General features: G+C 39.8%; 1 protein-coding gene across 2 annotated transcripts; it reads left to right on the forward strand.

Moving 5' to 3' along the window:
* The first annotated feature begins 107 nt into the window (after positions 1 to 107).
* PRKRA (protein activator of interferon induced protein kinase EIF2AK2) lies at positions 108 to 19513 on the forward strand. Of its 2 annotated transcripts, XR_015795208.1 has the most exons (9): positions 108 to 248; positions 2792 to 2961; positions 4143 to 4224; positions 5266 to 5344; positions 6988 to 7105; positions 8891 to 8988; positions 15138 to 15312; positions 16354 to 17738; positions 17856 to 19513. XR_015795208.1 is itself a non-coding variant. In XM_007433182.3 (8 exons), exons 1-8 carry the CDS (start codon positions 136 to 138, stop codon positions 16509 to 16511), a joined length of 993 nt encoding a protein of 330 aa, XP_007433244.1. In that variant the 5' UTR covers positions 108 to 135; the 3' UTR covers positions 16512 to 17786. The 2 variants fall into 2 exon arrangements, 1 of the variants encoding a protein (XP_007433244.1); XM_007433182.3 differs by lacking the exon at positions 17856 to 19513 and having other exon boundaries at positions 16354 to 17786.
* Positions 19514 to 19635: the final 122 nt, after the last annotated feature.

Below are 19635 nucleotides of genomic sequence, written 5' to 3' on the forward strand. Positions count from 1 at the left end.
CCAAAGGGCTAGGCGCGCAGAGAGAACCCGCCCGCTTCCCCCACGGACGGGCTCCTCCCCACGTGAGTCACCGGAACCACGTGTGTCCCATCCAAGGGGGCCGGGCTAAGAGGCGGGCTCTCTGGCCAGCGGGAGATGGAGGCTCTGGCTGGAGGAAGTGTGGCTCCGTCTCTTCCTTGCGCGCCCGGGACGCCGGAGGAATTGTCGGGGCAGCGGAGCTCCCCTAGAGCAAAGCCGAAACTCGTCAGGTCAGGCGGCGCGCGGGGCGGGTGGAAGCACCGCCGCGGGCAGACCGTGGGCAAAAATGCCCTGGGATCTGCGCCGCGAGGAGGGAAGGGGCTGCGGGAGCCGTGGGGCTGCTTGGGGTGGAGGGTCGTCTTTTAAAGGGGGCGCGTGCGGCTGGCATCCTTCCCGGGCTGCTTGCAGTTACATAACGCGGTCCCCAGAACAGGCGTATTCCCCGGAGACTTCGAGATGATGGGGACTGGACTCGAGTTGCCCTCTGTCGCTGGGGAAGTATGGAGAATAGAAATGAAAGAATCCGGAGCAATTTGGAGGTAGAAAGGAGGGCTTGCCTGTCGAAGGTCCCCGGCTGGGGTCCAAGCAGGGCTGGAAAACCCCCTTCCCGAAATCCTGCAGAGCCGCTGCTTAAGTGCCGAGCAGCCAACCAGGCTCCTTCGAGGCCAGTTTGTGACTTAATGGAGACATCCACACCGTTTTCATGGCAGCAGGACAGAAATGGTTTACTACTGCCCCTTTTGGGGATAGTTTTGACTTCCAAGTCACATTTAGGGCCTTGGGATTTCCTGGTGATTTCTCATCCAAGGACTAACTAGATCTAATCCTGTTTAGTTTTTCAAGATTACCAAGGTCAGCTCGGTCGTGTTATCTATGTAATGAATTCAGTTGAAATAATGTTGTTAAATTTGGTCCTGGGGATGAGAGTGAATGTATGGGATATGCAGCTTTCAAATAGTATTATGAGTTTAATGTCCACATACAATATTCTTCCATGGCTGAGTAAATTTTTCTCCTGAATTGCACATACGTTATTGAGACGATATCAGAGGCATATTTTCACATAGAAGTGCCTCAGCTGAACAGATGTCAGGTAGAGGCCACAAAAATGCCATTTTGTTTATAACTAAATCATACAAAAATTGCTTTTAAATATTTTACTCATAAACTGACTGTTTTTGAAAAACAAAGACATCTTGTTTAGAAAATGAAAGTGTACCATGTCATACCTTATTTCCATCCATTGGGAGCTGTTGAACTGTTTTTTTTTTTTTTAATGGATAGCTGTAAAAAGCCAAATAAACAATGGGAAAAGGGAAACAGTACCTCTCTTTCTTAGAGAACGAGTTTTGTTCTTCTTCTATGCCTGTTGGATTGCTTTGCACGTTTACTAGGGAGTAAGTGCTACTGGATTTGAGACTTACTTTTAAATAACTGTGCACAGGATTTAATGCATGACTGGTATGTTTGTGTATAACAAAGCTATTGCTGTAATTTAAAAATTGATTTAAAAAGCTCACAAAAGCTATTGCTGTAATTTAAAAATTGATTTAAAAAGCGGCACAAAAGCTCACCTTAATCCTGAATATGAATTTGAAAAAGCCGAGGGAGAAGTACATATGCCAGTCTTCACCTATAAGGTCACCATAGGTGACATTGTTGCAACAGGTTTGTGAAAGTGTTGCAGTGCGTTAAGATTTATTTCTTTGATTCATTGCATGTAGTGTATGTTTCTTTGAAAAAGAATGAAATGTTTCTTCTGTTTAGCATATTGCTTCCTTGCATTGGTCCATAACATTTGAAGCTAATTTGAATTTTTTTCAAATATCTAGGAAATGCACCTTATGAGTTGCTATTAGTGATGGGCTCTTGTAATGGCCCTTTCATAATGTCCAATATTGATAAGAGAAGGACATCTATCTGTCTATCTATCATATAGTACTTGTGAGATAGTAGGTACCAGGCTTTGCTCCGCTTCCTCACAAGGCTATTAAGAGAATGGATAAGTAACTATTAATTCAGAAAGATTGGAGAAAATTGTGTAGAATTTAAACTCCAGTGCATCAATCTATATAAAGACTTTGACTGCTTTACACTACAGGCAAATCATCTGTTGTGTTTATGTCAGCCCTTATAGGTAGGCCAGGCCAGGAAACAGGTAGCACAAGAAAGACTAGAATTCTTTTGATACAGGCTAACCATAGAATCATGAAAGTGTTTCATGGGTCTAATCAGCCTCTAAACAGGCTTTCAGGCCTGACAGTGTTTCTCTTTCCCATGCTCTTATACCAGAGCCAAAGGGGGCAATCCTGAGTTTCTTTCTCCTCCTAGCTCCTGTTTTCTCCAGCTAAGTTTGTGTTTTCCTAATGATTGCTACATACCTTCTTCAAGGCTGCCTACATGCTCTTTCCTCCTGGGTTTCAGGAGAGTAGTTAAGACGTGGCTTTTCCTTCAAGCCCAGGAGAAAGGCATACTTTGAATGTTGGGATGTGGACATGGTTAGGTGGACATGGGACTCGTATCACTGCAGCTGATACTTACTAAGCCAAATGGCAAATAAGGTGATATTCTCTCCTGTTTTCCCAATGTACACATTTGTATGAATAAAAAGTATAATCACAGAAGCATACTTTAAATTTTCTGGATTCTAATCACTAAATGGCATGAATGAAAAATAAAGCAAGATATTTTCAAAAGAAAAAAAACTGTGATTGTTATTTATTTCTTAAATATATTTCTTTTTCTTAAATATTCATAATCTTTTGTTGAACAGCTTGGAGGAAATTATTGCAGCCAAACCAAAGAAAACACCCATTCAGCTCTTGCTTGAATACGGCACAAAAGCTCACCTTAATCCTGAATATGAATTTGAAAAAGCCGAGGGAGAAGTACATATGCCAGTCTTCACCTATAAGGTCACCATAGGTGACATCGTTGCAACAGGTTTGTGAAAGTGTTGCAGTGCGTTAAGATTTATTTCTTTGATTCATTGCATGTAGTGTATGTTTCTTTTAAAAAGAATGAAATGTTTCTTCTGTTTAGCATATTGCTTCCTTGCACTGGTCAATAACTTGTGGCTCCCCAGATAAGGCTGAAATATTAGATGCTACTGAACTACAGCCATGATTGGCCTTGCCGGCTGGAATTACTAGAAGTTGTGCTTCAGCAACATTTAGAGAGCCACATGTTGTGCACCCATGAAAGCAAATAGAACAGGTCTGTGCTGGATGTCAAACTGAGGGAGAGGATGCTCCAATGTTTATACAAAAATCTGTGTTGTTTTTGTTGGGAAAAAAGTGGCATCTGTTCTCTTGGCATTAAAGGTAAGGAAGCAGATAATATGTATTATAAATGTAGTTATGGAAGAAAATGGGATTAGTGGACAGCTGATTAAGTTTAATGATCATGGTGGTGATGGGACCTGGATTTAGAGAAAATATGCCAGTATGGAGGAAGAAGTGGAACTCACAGTGTGAATATCTTTCCAAGGCCATCTCCCCCCAAAACTGTTCTCATCTGTGTGGAAGGCAGTCATTTTAAAATTTAACAGAATTTGCCTTGGAGGATGAATCCAGTCCTCATCCCATCACTGCTATCTTCCAGGCAGCAGCTAAGACTGTGCAATAGAGGGGCATTCCCCCCCGCCCTTTGTATTTATGCCCTTCCATTCTCCTTTCTTCTGATTCCAAACATTTCTCTTCCTCTTTCTATTCTGCCCCTTCTCATCTAATTTCAGAGCCCAAAATGTCCAGAGGTCTGTTCTGATATCTTCCCTAGCTTAATCACTTCTGAGGTCACCTTAACACTGATAAAGCACTACATAGATGCAAATCTTGTGTTTTTTCAAAGTCTTATTTACACTGCCAAATGTGATTGGCCATTTCATCCCCTTGGAAAAAGTAGATTGACCAGGTCTCTGTAGGATCAAGGCAGTGATTTCACATTTTAATATTTTGAATAATGAATTTATTTAAATGCATAATGATTGCGGCCTTTAAACCCCTCTTCCCATCTTTCCCAGAGAAAATAGTAACAGAAAACTGTTGTTTGAATTCAGATGTTGAGATCTTTGTTGTTACTCTGCTCTGAACAACAGAGAAATATTTTTTTTTCTACCGCTTCAGGAGAGGGTCCCAGCAAAAAGATTGCAAAACACAGAGCTGCGGAAACTGCACTGAATATTTTGAAAAGCAATTCAGATATCTGGTGAGTTTGTTGTTGAGCACTGGGCAGGCAATTAGCCAATTCACATGAGAGTTAAAAGTGAAGATTACCTGTGGGGTCCACGCTAGCCATGTTCTACCCTCTCCATCCTGCTCACTGTGTCTCTGATCTTGTGTTGACAGAGAAAGTTTGTCAGGATGTTCTCATGTTTTCTTAAATGGTACCATATGTTCCTGAATAGGGAATGCTGGACAATGTCATTTGTTTTGAAAAAGTATTGGAAGAAACAAAATATACATAATAACATCTCAGTTATCCCTGTTAGGAGATAGGTGATCCACTGAAATCTTTTCTGGCGTTTTAGATCCTGTCAGAATTTTTATCACATTTACAACTCCTTACATCACTTGGGACGTTTGATGAATTTTCATGAAAATCTGTTTAGGTATGAGTAGGTGGGAATTTCACAATTAGTAATGTCTGAGATTGCAGAAAGTTTCTATATTTTATCAATTTTGAGCAAGTTTAGTCCACACACAATCCTTAATTTACCTTCATGCATTCTGTAGCTTAATTTTAACATCTCTGTGCAATCAGTTAGTTCAGGGATCCACTAAGACAGGGTTCCTCAACCTTGGCAACTTGAAGATATGTGGACTTCTACTCCCAGAATTCCCCAGCCAGCCATGCTGGCTGGAGAATTCTGGGAGTTGAAGTCCACACACTTTAGGTCACCAAGGTTGAGGAACCCTGCACTAAGATATAAGTGTTCTTTCCCCGTGGTCCACTCCTTAGGAGAGAAGAGGATGTCAGATAATGAAAGAGAAAGGAAAAAGGGCATCAGGAAGTTAAAGGTAAAGTTAAAGAGAATAAGTTTCCCCACTGACTTCTGACTCCAATATTACTTCAGATCCATCTGTCAGATTATTAGAGGGTCCCAGTAGTCTATCTATGAAAAAAGTAGGAAAAATAGGATGACAACTCCTGTGAAAAATCCAGTACATTTGGCATTATAATTCATGTGTAATAGTGCCAGAAATAATTTCTAAACTGTCAATTTTAAGTTTACTATGTTCATTTTAGTATTTCTATGCCAGACCATTTAATCCCTGAACCTCTCAATCAAGCACAGAATCAGACCAATCCGATTGGATCATTGCAAGTGAGTTACAATGACCTTATATTATTTTGCTGTTTCGTTCTCTTTTTAAAGTCCATACTATATCTTTATGTTTTAAGAAGTTCAAGGAATCTTATACTAAATTACAAACCAGGTTTACAAAACTTTTTTTCCTTTTTTTTTCCTTTTTATTTTCTAATGACAGAGTAATACAGGTAGTCAGGAACAGGTAGCATGAATGAGGAAAGAGAAGACTGTTCACCTCACCTTCAAGAAAGAATGCAACATAAAGCCAAGTTGGTGCTAGCAAAATAGGTGAAGAGAAAAGATGGAAGTACTGATATATTAGACAAGGTTTCTCTACCAAAAACAGAGAAAAGTTTTCTCTGTGAAGAACGACACAGAGATCTTTTCTTTGCCCATGAGTCTTGTCCAAGATTGGTTTACATGTAAAATTCCTCCACATTTTTCTTTAATTGAGATTGACAGGGTTGATGAGAAGCTTACAAATGAAGCTTGTGTGTTTACCCCATCCTCTGTTACCTTTGTAATTGCAATCTGGATAAAGACTATTTTGTCCCAGATTTTAGATGCATTTGGGAACCAGACACACTGTAATTAACTGAAGCCTTGATTTAACAGGCTGTTCAGGGGATGGTGTCCGTTAAATCCAAATGCCCCTCTTTTTCTCTTTTTCCCTTCCCAGAGGTTGACTACAGGCACTTATGAAGATAGCCCTCTTAGGCCACAGAACCTCTTAATTTAAAAAAAAACAAAACCCACGGTCCCTGAGCAAGAGGCAAAACACTAATGGTAGAAAATAGACAGTGTTCCAATGAAAATTTTTTGCCCTTAATCTTTCACAGAACCCCATCAAGTCCTTGCGGAACTCTTGGATTTGCTCTTAGGGATGTCATTCTCAGCCTTAGGGACTATTGAAGGAACCTTTTTGCTCCAGTTGCTCTGTTATGAAAGAAGTGTTGATTGGGGCAAGAGCCAGGGAAGGGGAATTGCCACTGCTGCCATTGCTCCAGTGTCTAACCACTGGCCTGTCTGGTTGATCTTCCTAGCATCTTCTGCTCCTCCATCTCTTGGCTGTCACCCAAGACCATCACCTGCCCACCAAATCTTTCCAGCCGCCTTTTCTCAATTCAGTCATTGCCTAGATGTGTTGCCCAATCTTCCCAATGCCTTCCCTCTCTCGCCCCTGAATTCAGACATGGAGCTTCTACATATGCCACCCAGTCTTCTTAGCACCATGCTGCCCCCATCTGGAACTCAAACGTGAAGCATGCACAGAAGCATACACAGGTCTTAGCAAAAGTTGTACCTATTGTCTAGACCAGTGTTTCTCAACCTTGACAACTTGAAGTTGCATGGACTTCAACTCCCAGGATTCCCCAGCCAGCCAAGCTAGCTGGGGAATTCTGGGAGTTGAAGTCCATGCATCTTCAAGTTGTCAAGGTTAAGAAACACTGGTCTAGATTGCTTCCCCAAATAACAGAGAAGTCCACTATTTTAACTGTTACATCCAAAGTCAGTTAAACTGAGGTCTATTAAACAGAGGGTTTACTGTAATTAATTTTGGAGTTGTTTCCTGTGCTGGATAAGGAAACTTCTGAAATGCAGTGATTCCTTTAAAGCTGAATCTAAAATCTCTTCTGTTCATGCTTTTTTCCCTCAAGGAGCTGACTATGAGGAAGGGTTGGAGATTACCCGAATATTCGCTGGCCCAGGAGACAGGGCCACCTCATAAGAGAGAGTTTACAATGACTTGCAGAATAGAAACATTTGTAGAAACAGGTACGTAATTGTTTTTCAGAATGACCTGAATTTAGCGCAGAATTAACAACGATGAACAATCTATTGATGTTTCTATTTTTCATATGTTTTTCATGTTTATATAATGTTGCTTGATAAACTGCCTTGTCAGATATTTCGCCTGGAAGCCAGTTTATGAATGTTTTGGATTAAAAGTACTTCTGGACATATACCTGCACATACAGCAAGGCAGGGAGAAATAGTGATTTCTTGAGACCTATCAGGAAGTTTTTATGCATAGCAAGGCATGCGTCCAAGACAGGATAGTGCCCCTTGTCTATATTCTTACAGAATATCCTACTTCACAATTTTTTTTTTAACACAGGTAGATAACAAATACTAACTTTAAAAAATATGCAAACACATACCCCTCTGGTCTGTATACAAAATTTACTTCTATACTGTGTTTTTGCTCCTTGATCACATGTTTTGAAGCTAGAAGACAGCGGGGGGGGGGGGTTCAGACACTTATTTCCTATTATATTAAATGCCACTGAGTTATGAACTAGTGATAAGTTTCCTCTTATCTCTTCCAACTTAGAGGAAATTTAATTGGCCTAATAAATAAAATCAGGGTGATTTCTTGAATCACATTGGCTACCTTTCAAGTTGTCCAGACAATAGAACATCAAAACACTGATCTGTTACCCCCTGAACATTGTATACTGAATGTTTTTTTTCCCCTTTTTTGGTATTTCAAAAGGTGGTTCTGCCAGAAATATCTGGCTGGTAAAATCTAGCAGTAGAGTGGCCGTTTGGTAAAAGTCATGTAAAATTGTACGTATGTTGATGGAAGGAAGATTTCATAGCATCCCTAGGCAGAGAGCTTTTGTTTTTCTTCTGACTTGACTACTGAGTCAGCAGTGCATGTCTTACTCCCCTGCTCCCTCTCCTGTACTTGGTGCAGAAAGCTTATATACCTGCTTCTCTCCTCCTGCATGGACCAATCAGATAGGCAAGGCACCTGTGTCTTACTTGTAGACATCCCACCAGAAATGTCCAGGAATCTAGCAAAGTTCTGCTCGATCACCATTGCTCTCAGCAGATATTGGAGCTGATCACCCACAGTGGCCTTAACATTCTGTCATTAACCTGCCTTGCTGTTTGTTTTCTATCATGCAGCATATTACTGTTCTAACTTTCAATTGATCTCTGATTATAAATCAATAAAACAGAGTAGAAATTAGGACTCCAAATGATTTATCTATATATTAGTGCAATTTAGGTATGCAGAGTTTATTTCAAGGCAAGAGCCTTTATCCCTGGAACTTTTTTATATGGTTGAATAGATGCAGTCAGCTAAGTCTTTATGTCCTTCTACTAATTGCACTTGCAGCTCCTTTTCTTCCTTTTCGCAGAGACTTCACCTTCAAACTGCAACAAAGTGGTCAGCCTGCTGTAGTAAGCCAGGTTCAGATAGGCCTCAGCTGAGTTTAGTAAGCCTGGTTCAAACAAAGCCATCAGTATCTCCCTCTTCTTTATATTCTTCCACATCACTGTGCATTCTCATCCATATAACGATTTGATGACAGCAGCTAGAGGGATCTCAGAGGACAAGAGTCAGTCACTGATGCCTATTGCTGAAGTTAATAAGAAGTGCAGAACAAAATATATACCAAAAGGATTTCAAATTTGTGGCTACAGAAAAGGATCTACATGCCGCAAATGTAAAATGTACTGTTTGATTCCAGAATGTGTTTATCTAATGTAATCCAATATGAATTCTTTATCTATTTCAATAATTTTGCCTTCTGTTTCATTATCTAGGTATGGGAACATCAAAAAAATTAGCAAAGCGAAATGCTGCTGAGAAATTACTTGAAAAATTCCAGAGTTTTTCTCAGGATAATATCGCAATTTCTTTAGTAAGTAATTCATTAAATTTAATGGAAAGTACAGTGGGGCAAAAAAGTATTTAGTCAGCCACCAATTGTGCAAGTTCTCCCACTTAAAAAGATGAGAGAGGCCTGTAATTTTCATCATAGGTATACCTCAACTATGAGAGACAAAATGAGAAAAAAAATCCAGAAAATCACATTGTCTGATTTTTAAAGAATTTATTTGCAAATCATGGTGGAAAATAAGTATTTGGTCACCTACAAACAAGCAAGGTGTCTGGCTCTCACAGACCTGTAACTACTTCTTTAAGAGGCTCCTCTGTCCTCCACTCGTTACCTGTAGTAATGGCACCTGTTTGACCTTGTTATCAGTATAAAAGACACCTGTCCACAACCTCAAACAGTCACACTCCAAACTCCACTATGGCCAAGACCAAAGAGCTGTTGAAGGACACCAGAAACAAAATTGTAGACCTGCACCAGGCTGGGAAGACTGAATCTGCAACAGGCAAGCAGCTTGGTGCGAAGAAATCAACTGTGGGAGCAATAATTAGAAAATGGAAGACATACAAGACCACTGATAATCTCCCTCGATCTGGGGCTCCACGCAAGATCTCACCCTGTGGGGTCAAAATGATCACAAGAATGGTGAGCAAAAATCCCAGAACCACATGGGGGGACCTAGTGAATGACCTGCAGAGAGCTGGACCAAAGTAACAAAGGCTACCATCAGTAACACACTACGCTGCCAGGGACTCAAATCCTGCAGTGCCAGACGTGTCCCCCTGCTTAAGCCAGTACATGTCTGGGCCTGTCTGAAGTTTGCTAGAGAGCATTTGGATGATCCAGAAGAGGATTGGGAGAATGTCATATGGTCAGATGAAACCGAAGTAGAACGTTTTGGTCTAAACTCAACTCGTCGTGTTTGGAGGAGAGAGAATGCTGAGTTGCATCCAAAGAACACCATACTTACTGTGAAGCATGGGGGTGGAAACATCATGCTTTGGGGCTGTTTTTCTGCAAAGGGACCAGGACGACTGATCTGTGTAAAGGAAAGAATGAATGGGGCCATGTATCGTGAGATTTTGAGTGAACACCTCCTTCCATCAGCAAGGGCATTGAAGATGAAACGTGGCTGGGTCTTTCAGCACGACAATGATCCCAAACACACCGCCCGGGCAACGAAGGAGTGGCTTCGTAAGAAGCATTTCCAGGTCCTGGAGTGGCCTAGCCAGTCTCCAGATCTCAATCCCATGGAAAACCTTTGGAGGGAGTTGAAAGTCCGTGTTGCCCAGCGACAGCCCCAAAACATCACTGCTCTAGAGGAGATCTGCATGGAGGAATGGGCCAAAATACCCGCAACAGTGTGTGAAAACCTTGTGAAGACTTACAGAAAACGTTTGACCTCTGTCATTGCCAACAAAGGATATATAACAAAGTACTGAGATGAATTTTTGATATTGTCCAAATACTTATTTTCCACCATGATTTGCAAATAAATTCTTTAAAAATCAGACAATGTGATTTTCTGGATTTTTTCCCCCATTTTGTCTCTCATAGTTGAGGTATACCTATGATGAAAATTACAGGCCTCTCTCATCTTTTTAAGTGGGAGAACTTGCACAATTGGTGGCTGACTAAATACTTTTTTGCCCCACTGTACCTGCTTTACTGGTGAACTTCATTAATATCCTCTTCATTCCTAATAATATTCCTCCTCTCTCCCTTCTGTCCCTCATCTTTTCCTAATAGGTAAAGGATGACATTTTTATACGCAGTATTTTGGGAGTAACTTCCACTGAGCATAATTTGATTTATTTCTGAGTAAACATGCATTGAATTGAACCCTGCAGCTCCCTCCAAAAGCTAAGATTGTAAATCAGGGTGTATAACTTTTCAAATGAAGGTTTCCTCTTGGCCCTTAATTGGCATACCAAGGGCTGCACTTCCAGCGGTAGGCAGGGTTAGGACACAAAAGGAGGTATGGACAGGACAATACGTTTGATTAAAATTAAACACAGTTAATATAGCACCTCTCCGTGCATTTCACAATTTTATGTTTGTTAAAATGACAACTTGGTGGCGGTGCTTGAAGAGGATTGAAGAGTCACACCCAAAGCTTCTGTGGGTTGCTGTTTGAGCCCTCCTGAACTAGATAAACCTCCCTGAAGTCCTTGCAGTCACTGACACCTCATTGTAAATGCCTGTGGATCCCACTACTTCCATTGTCTGACTGCCCCTTTCTTTGATTGGCTTCATTATCCAAGAACTAAGCAACAGGGATGAGGTTTTATACATACTCTAAGAAACCCCACCTATCCACTTGGTATCCACTTGATGAACTGCATTACTGTTTGGTGTAAATTACAGTACATACTGTTTTGACAGCTACAAAAGGGTTGATAAACTCTGCAGTTCTTTCACACATGATTAAAGGCTCAAGAATGCTGTCTTCGCCTGTATTTGGCCATCTTCTTGCAATGTTTCCTCTTCATGTGCTGGAAGAAATTGTCTTGGTTATCTTCACAACAGAGCTTCACCACCACCACCTAGGCAGGTTGAAATGCTAATAAAAACACCTCAGACATGACTTGGGTTTTTACTTATCATGTTTATTCTTTAATACTTTTCTGAAAATGTAAGATACCAAAATCTTGGAATTGTTTTATGGTAGGAGCCCTGGCAAGTCCTTCCAGCAGTGAAGAACTGTTTGTTTCCTGCAGTGGGACTCATTTACTATTCCTTGAATAACCCCCTGTTCATGCAACATTCATAGTTTTAAATGATTACTAGATATCTGAGATGAAACAGAGCTGGCAACTCTTATTACTGTGCTTTTAATAAAACAGTGTTACATGCAGAGCTTTAGTACTCAAATAAAGCAATATAGAAAGTGTCATTTGCTTCCCTTCTGCTTGGCAGGTTTTAGTTAAGTCACACTAGGACTCCCAATAGCTTGGCAATTGTAGGTGATTGATAGTTGTCCATGATATATTAAAACAGTACTATTAAAAACAACCCAAGCAACTACAGGTAGTCCTTGTTTAGCGACCACAATTGGAACCAGCAACTGGGTCATTAAGCGAAGCGGTTGCTAAGTGAAATGATGACTGTGCTTATGATCTTACTTCAGTTTTCCTTTGCTTTACAGACCTGTGAAGACTGTAAATGTGAGGATTGGTCATAAAGTTACTTTTTCATCACTGTTGTAACTGCTAAATAAGGCAGTCACTAAACGAGGACTACCTGTATGCCAGAAGTTTAGACAGGGCCACCAGATTTTGTTAACCACTAGATGGCAGCAAAGAAATTCAGAAAAGTCTAAATCATTGCTGCCCTCTAGTGATCGACTGGATTCTTAGTGCTGTCTTACCTCCTCTTATGAGAATGAGCACTTTTTCAGTTAAAAAAAAGCTATGAAAACATTTTTGGTAAAAGGCAAAAAATTTATATGATCTGAAGAGAAACCAGAAATAGTCTTTTTCTTTTTTTTTCTTTAATTATTATTACCGTATTTTTCCGACTATGAGACGATACTTTTTTCTAAAATCCTTACCCTATCCTTACCCCAACTGAAGGGCGCCTTATTCAAGGAAGTCAGCCGAGAATCGTGCGGTTCCAAACTGCCCATACTTTGTTTCTGCAGAGAGGCTTCCTCCTATTGCTAACCTCCAATCACGAGTGAAATACAGACTTCCTCCAGTCATGAGCCTGATGTAACTGACGTCAGCTGATGCTGAACAAACCAATTAGAGGAAGGCTGATTGCAGAGACAAGCTATCTGCAGTTTCACTCGTGCTTGAATGTAATCAGTTAAGCAAAAGAGTCTGGAAATAGAGCTGCAGAGAGATGGTTCGGACCTCCTCCCACCGAGTGTATCAGGTCAATGTTAACTAATTACTAAATAAAAATGTCTTCTGCACTATCTTTAAAATATTGATTTTTTAATTTTGGGCTGGAAAAGTGGGGGTCGTCTTGTACATGGGGGCGTCTTATTGTCGGAAAAATACGGTACCTTTTTTCCCCCCTATTTTTTAGGTATTTTAACTTTCAAGTATTTTAACTTTTGTTAAATTTGCTTCGTCTATTCGTTATTCTTTTTATCGACATATCAACATATAGATATATACAGGTAGTCCTTGACTTACAACCACAATAGGGGCCTGAAAATTCTTCATTGTGGTGCAGTTGTTAAGCAAGGCATCATATGACTGCACACGATTTTATGACATTTTTGTGGTGTCATTAGGTGAATCAGTGGTTAAGTGAATCATGCAATTCCCCATTGATTTTGCTTGTTAGGGAAGGTTGCAATTGGTGATCAGGTGACCCCAGTACACTGCAACCATCAAAAATGCATGCTGGTTGCCAAGCATCCAAATTTTGATTGCATGACTGCGGGGCAACTGTGACAGTCGTAAGTGCAAGGACCAGTCGTAAGTCACTTTTTTCAGTGCCATAACTTCAAACGGTCACTAAATGAATGGTCATAAATCGAGGACTACCTGTACACACTAAGTAACAATACAGTGGACATCATAATATTAAGTAATTAGTGTAAGACAAACTATTATCACATAACTAATATTTCAATGAGAATTGCAGTTGCTCTTTTTTACATTCAACTTTGGATGAAATGTTAAATAATCTTATGCTTGTAACACTGACATTCTAAATGGCAATTAATAGTGATAGAATTTTTATTTTTTTTCTTTTTACTTTCAATACTTTAAGCTTTTTAAATAATAGAATGTTTATAATCCTTAATCATATTATCTAAATATTACTGCATTGAAATCTGCTTTGAAATAATACAATCTATCATAATTTACAATATTACAATAAAAGGAAAAGAAATGGGGGGGAATTACAGCCCCTCCCCAAAAAAACTCATCCTTGGTGAGAATGGAAGAAACCCAGTTTCTAGGGTCCAAAGTAATACTTTCAGGTACACTATTTGCCCAGTGTTACTTATTTTTTGCTTTTTCCTTTTAAAAGAAAGAGCATATCATAAATTGCTATGAAAAGTAGTATTTGCTTCAAATATTGTTTGTAGTATATTGGACACGTGTTTGAGAAATATTAAGATCAAAATTCTGGATTCCTTTAGCCCAGATCTCACTGCTTCAGGAGAGGCAGAATGAAAAACAAGTTTAAAATAAGGGTGGAAATGCACATTTAAAATGAAAATAGCTTAATAGAGCTGGAGGCATTTTTCTTAAGAGTTAGACTGTGTTTTTTTTTATTAAATGTGTACCCAATTTCCACCTTTAGATGCATCTCAGGATCAGAACTGCCAAACAGCAGAATCTAGCCCTTCTCCTGTCAGCAAAAATGTCTTATTCAGGAAACAGACTGTGAAAAAAACCTGTTATCCATCTTAATGGGGATAAGCATGGATACCTTTTAATGTGGATCTAGTGTGAACTGGCTCATTTGTAAGGAACTTTTAACATGTCATCTCTCTATGGAACTGTGTGCAACTTTTCCCAGGCTGAACTTCTTTAGGTAGCTTTCCAAGGTCCACATTACTGAAAAACAGAGTCTGTAGCAAGGATAAAAACTCTATTTGATGTGATTTCATTTACATATATAGTACAATTGCTCTCTAGTCATATATCTCTTCCTGTTTAAACATTACATTTGAGTAACAGTATTTGGAAGTCTGGAGGTTGCAAGTTGTGTGTCTCTGATCTGTGGCCTCAATGTAGGCATGCTAAGAGGGTTGGCACATGAGTGAAAATTACGGTTAGCTAAGACAATAACAGCTTCGCCTAAATTCTGTTCCCTAAATAAAGCAGCCTTTATATTTGGTTTAAGTTTATTGAAAGACACATTCCTAAAACATAACCTTTGAAATGTCTGTCTGCTTTTCAGGAAGACCCACCAAACCTATCCGAGTTTTTAGTTTATCACCAAACTTGCTGGAATTCATCTGATATTGCTGCTGCCAATGCTACCTTTCTTTGCCCTGAAAGAGCCTTTCTCTCTCCTGTTTCCCTAATGTGCCATCACCTGGAATAAAATTTTAAAATACAAGTTTTCTGAATAAAATCTAAAGCATTGCACGGTCCTCATCTCCATGATATAGGATTTTTAAAATATTGATTCAGTGACTAAATACCAAGTCATATTAAAATGTGTGGCAAAATCTAAAGCCTCTTTATTTGTTTCAGGGAAATGAACAAAATCATAATTTGGGATGCACGTGGGATATGTTAAGGAACTCTTCTGGTGAAAAAATTACTATGTTGAAGATCAGTTCCCTCAGTATTCCTAATACAGATTATATTCAATACCTTGGAGAAATTGCAGAAGAACAAGGTTTTAATATAAAATACTTGAACATAGGTAAGACCTGGTGCAATAGGTAACATGCATTCCTTTCCTCCACATTTCCTTTCCCAACACTGCTGGGGCAGAAAGAGGAGTTTCAGATGTTATGTACCCAAAAGTTATTTTTTAACATTTAGCCTGAATATATGTTTAAGAATTACTATAATCAGAGAACTATTGCATTGGTTAAAAAATGAAAAACAAAGAGAAATTGCCTGTTTTTCAAAAACACAGTGACTACTATAGTTGACAAAACAGCTCCCTTAATTTACAGTTGAAGAATGTGTTTGATCCAAGCCAAATAAATCAGAAATGGGCAGTCTATGTACCTCAAACCCCTCTCATGTGTCCCCTGAGCTTTCATGATGGTTTCCTCTCATCTTAAAATTTCCTCTCATCTTAAAACAATAAATGTGTGAAAACTGTTATTTGAACCCTAGAACAAACAAACCCTTGATCTACCTCTAAAGAAACAGGAGGGCAGGAGTGGGGGGAGCAGAAAATTCAAGCCATGCCTATGTATTAAATATAGTTCAAACTGCTGTGAATCACTGTCCTGTTTCAATTCATAACACATGAAAAAAATAGATTAAAAAGATGGTCAGCCTTAAAATTAACAATGGAATTGGTTCTAGAAAAAAATTACTGGTATTTTGGTATGTTTCTATTCCTTTAATCCAGTGGCATGCAGAACTTTGTATTATGTTCCAAGTCTCCAATTGTATATGATGCTATTAGGCCCCTGTGCTATTATGTTAATCATATCTTAATTGGCTTTAGTCAAAACTGGAATGGAGTTGTTCTGCATCTGTGTGAATAGGGTAAGAGGGTCACCATGAAAAAAATGTATAGTTAAGGGAGTCTGTCACTGCTTAGGATGCACTGTCTTCACTGCACAGGATGAAGAATGGCTTCTACATCAATCTTTAGAGTAAGGCAACATCTCTGATGACCTGGTGATCTATTCGGAATATTTGGGAAAGAGAATTTAGCCATGTTTTGCTTGCTGAAAGGTAATACTTTTCTACTAATCATCATTTGTGTCTGTAATTTCAGAGGAGTTGAGTGTGAACGGACAATTCCAGAGCCTTGTAGAACTTTCAACCAATCCAATCATAGTTTGCCATGGGACTGGAATCTCCTGGAGCAACGCCCACAATGATTCGGCTCACGGTGCTCTACAGTATTTAAAAATCTTGGCTGGGAGGAAATAAACTTGAAACAGGAGAAAGAACGAATGTGGGTATATTTGCATACATCTATCTGTTTTAAAATTGAACAATTTTCAAATTATTGAGGCTGTTTTTTAAAGTCACACCACAACCACAACATTCATAACTGTAAATTGTAAAGAAAAAGTAACTTAAATCTATTATGAGGTTTTTATTTATTTATTTTGGAAAGCTGGAATCAGGAAAACCAGAACCTGCAAAGCTGTGTGCATGGAATGAGGCACACCGTGTTCAACTCTATAGTGTCTGATGAATCAGAATCCTCAGTACCAAAGTAGTCTTTAGTCTGTGAGCAGCTATTCCCCAAAAGCAGCCTTGGACCTAGTGCCTCCTTTCTCCATATTGTTTTGTACAGGGAGGGGGAAGTCTGGCTTGAGGCAAGCCTACTGAAGAGCCCAGTGTATGCTTGAGCTGGAGGGAAGGAGTTTGTGTCTTAAGAATGCCACACATTGGGGGTAGGAAGTCCAGCCTGTTCTCCCTTATTTCTTAATGCTAATGTATTGCCTTGTCAAAATGACTAGATAGTTCACAGTAAAACCACAAAGCAAAACACATTACTGTTCCATAAAATAATACTGAAAGTAGATTACGATTGAACATCTAATTTCAAATAAGTTAACTAGTTTCTTAAAAAGCAGACTGACATCCACATCCATAATTATAGCAACCCAGTATGCAAACAGTTCAACTCCTCAAAACCTAGTGAAACAAAACATCTTCAGGGTTCTCCTGAAGGATAATGATGTGGTGATCCTCCAGACTCCACAAGAACAGGACAGTCACCAGGAAGGCCTGCCTCTTCCCCCATCCTTATCTTCCAGAGCCCCGTAACAGGCAGATGGAGCCACCATCTGTCCCAAGGTCACTTCAGCCAGCCCACCTTTCCATTATGCCAAACTCATTACCTTTTACTGTAAACCAGTCAAACTCAAACATCCAGCAGTCCTCCAATTTAACCCCAGAAGATACACTTCCATGCAATCATTGTGGGCGATGGGGGGAACAGACACTGTTCTCCACCCCTTGGCCTGTACATGATGAACTCATTCAAGCACCAAGTAGTCACAGGCAAGCCCTGTGTACAGTCACAAACTGTAGAAGAGTAGAGAGAGGACCTTGGAAAAAATACGTGACCATTAGTAAAAAGTGAGCTTAATCCAGGAAAATAAAGTGTGAGAAAGAGACTAAAGATACTTCACTTAGACCAGTGTTGTCCAAACTTGGCCACTTTAAGATGAGTGGACTTCAACTCCCAGAATTCCCCAGCCAGCATGGCTGGCTGGGGAATTCTGGGAGTTGAAGTCCACTCATCTTAAAGTGGCCAAGTTTGGACAACACTGACTTAGACCATCTTTGGCATAAGGCAGGGGAAGGGAAACACTATCAGGCTTCCAAGATTCTGTTTATTATAGCCTATATAGAATTTTAGTATTTCTTGTGGTGTCTTCCCTGACCTGGCCTACCGTGAAGGGCTGACAGAAAGGGTAATAGCTTTTCTCTTCCTAGGCAAATTTCTTCAGGCAGCTGATATCCTCTCACCTTCCGTGGGAGCTGTGACAGTGGTACCAAGCAGGGCCCCTGCTGAACTTGCTGGTCTCCCACTGTAGTCTCTCTGCTTCCACGTGCCATTCTGTGTCTGCATGGCAATAATAGCCTCCATCCCTGCCCCAACTGCACATGCCACCAACTGGAACGCGCCATGCTGTCTGCCACAAGTTTGTCACGTTGGTAGCTTCTTGCCACGTCCGGCATTCCCGGTTTCTCCTCCTCTCGGCTCTTCCCTTCCCCCAATTCACATGCTCTGCCTTCTACTTTCTATACTTTGCTTCTTTTCGGTCCCTTTCTTCTGTACCTGTCACTTGAAGTTCCACACAGTCTTGAGTTTCACCAGCCTTCTCAGTTCCCTGGTCTTCCATTCCATTTGATCCATAAACACTTGACCTGCAGTCACATCTTGTTCCTCAATTCTGCCAGGACACAAAACACCCATACTCACCAAAAAACCTCAGGGTCCACGCCAGAGGTACAGACCCCAAAATAATGCTAAGTATAAAGAACTAGCCTTCAAAAATTGCCCAGCAGAGTGGTAATATTCACCAGACAATCATGTCAGGCATCATTCATCTACCCACTCACTCAGGCACTTTATATATGCACTCCAGTTTTGCTTCACAACAAATGTATAAGATAATGACTGCCCCAAAGTCACACAATGAATTTCTTTGACTGATGGTGGACCTGAACCCAAGTCTGCCGAGTCCAGGTTTAACACCCTAGCCACTACATTGCTGTCTTGTATGTCAATTTAGCTTTAAAGTAGCTGCCGCTGAAATAATAAAAGTGATTCTAAAGGCTTGCAATGATGGGAAAAAGCTTGTTTCCATTCAACCCTTTCTGATATGCTTACAGAACAAATGGGGAACCAGCCATCAACGGTTGGGCTAGAGATTGGACATGTCTGCTGTTATCTAGTTACAGTGCACTAAATTATAGTCACATTACTCTAAGAGCAATTATGAGATTATCATTTAAGATATATTCTACTGGGTGTTATGAAAAGTTGCCCGACAATGCTTCCTTTGAATAATTATATGTTCCAGTAGCCAGAAGCAGGGCTTCTGATCTCTGCAGACTTATTCCCTTGAAGTTATTTATGTATGCTGCCATTCTTTTAAGACTGCATGTCTCATAGAACCACAAAACAGCTTGAGCTTATGCAGCAGAAGGCCGAATCTTACAGTCTTCATGAAAATGCTTACAACTGGGATCTCAAAACTGTATTTCTGATATCTGAAACTTCAAAGAAATGACTATTACAAGCATATATAATAGCCATGATACTATTATATACTCACTTCCTATGTGTTTAAATTTCTTCTCAGTGCATCAGTTGTGGTCTTTTAAAACAGTTTGAAGACTGATTTCATAGAAATGATAACATTTATTATCACTGTCCTTTTTTCATTAGATGTGTCATTCTTTAATAAATTGTTTTAAACAATACATGCAGTATATTTTTATTTTTGAGAAAAATACTCCATATACAGTAGCCATTGCTTATTTCCTAAATATATCCAATTAATAATGCAAGTAGAGCCATAAGTTA

This window comes from Python bivittatus, unplaced genomic scaffold, assembly GCF_059951505.1.
Source record: "Python bivittatus isolate LINGU-HERP-01145 unplaced genomic scaffold, Pbiv_v1 ctg000200_np1212, whole genome shotgun sequence".
In the NCBI taxonomy this organism is placed as follows: Eukaryota; Metazoa; Chordata; class Lepidosauria; order Squamata; family Pythonidae; genus Python; species Python bivittatus.

Bases quoted from the DNA above. Each gene is read 5' to 3' on its own strand.
- PRKRA (XM_007433182.3), top strand. From the start codon at position 136: ATGGAGGCTCTGGCTGGAGGAAGTGTGGCTCCGTCTCTTCCTTGCGCG. The intron at 2,962-4,142 runs GTTTGTGAAAGT...CTACCGCTTCAG, and splicing joins AGGTGACATCGTTGCAACAG to GAGAGGGTCCCAGCAAAAAG. The intron at 8,989-15,137 runs GTAAGTAATTCA...TATTTGTTTCAG, and splicing joins ATAATATCGCAATTTCTTTA to GGAAATGAACAAAATCATAA.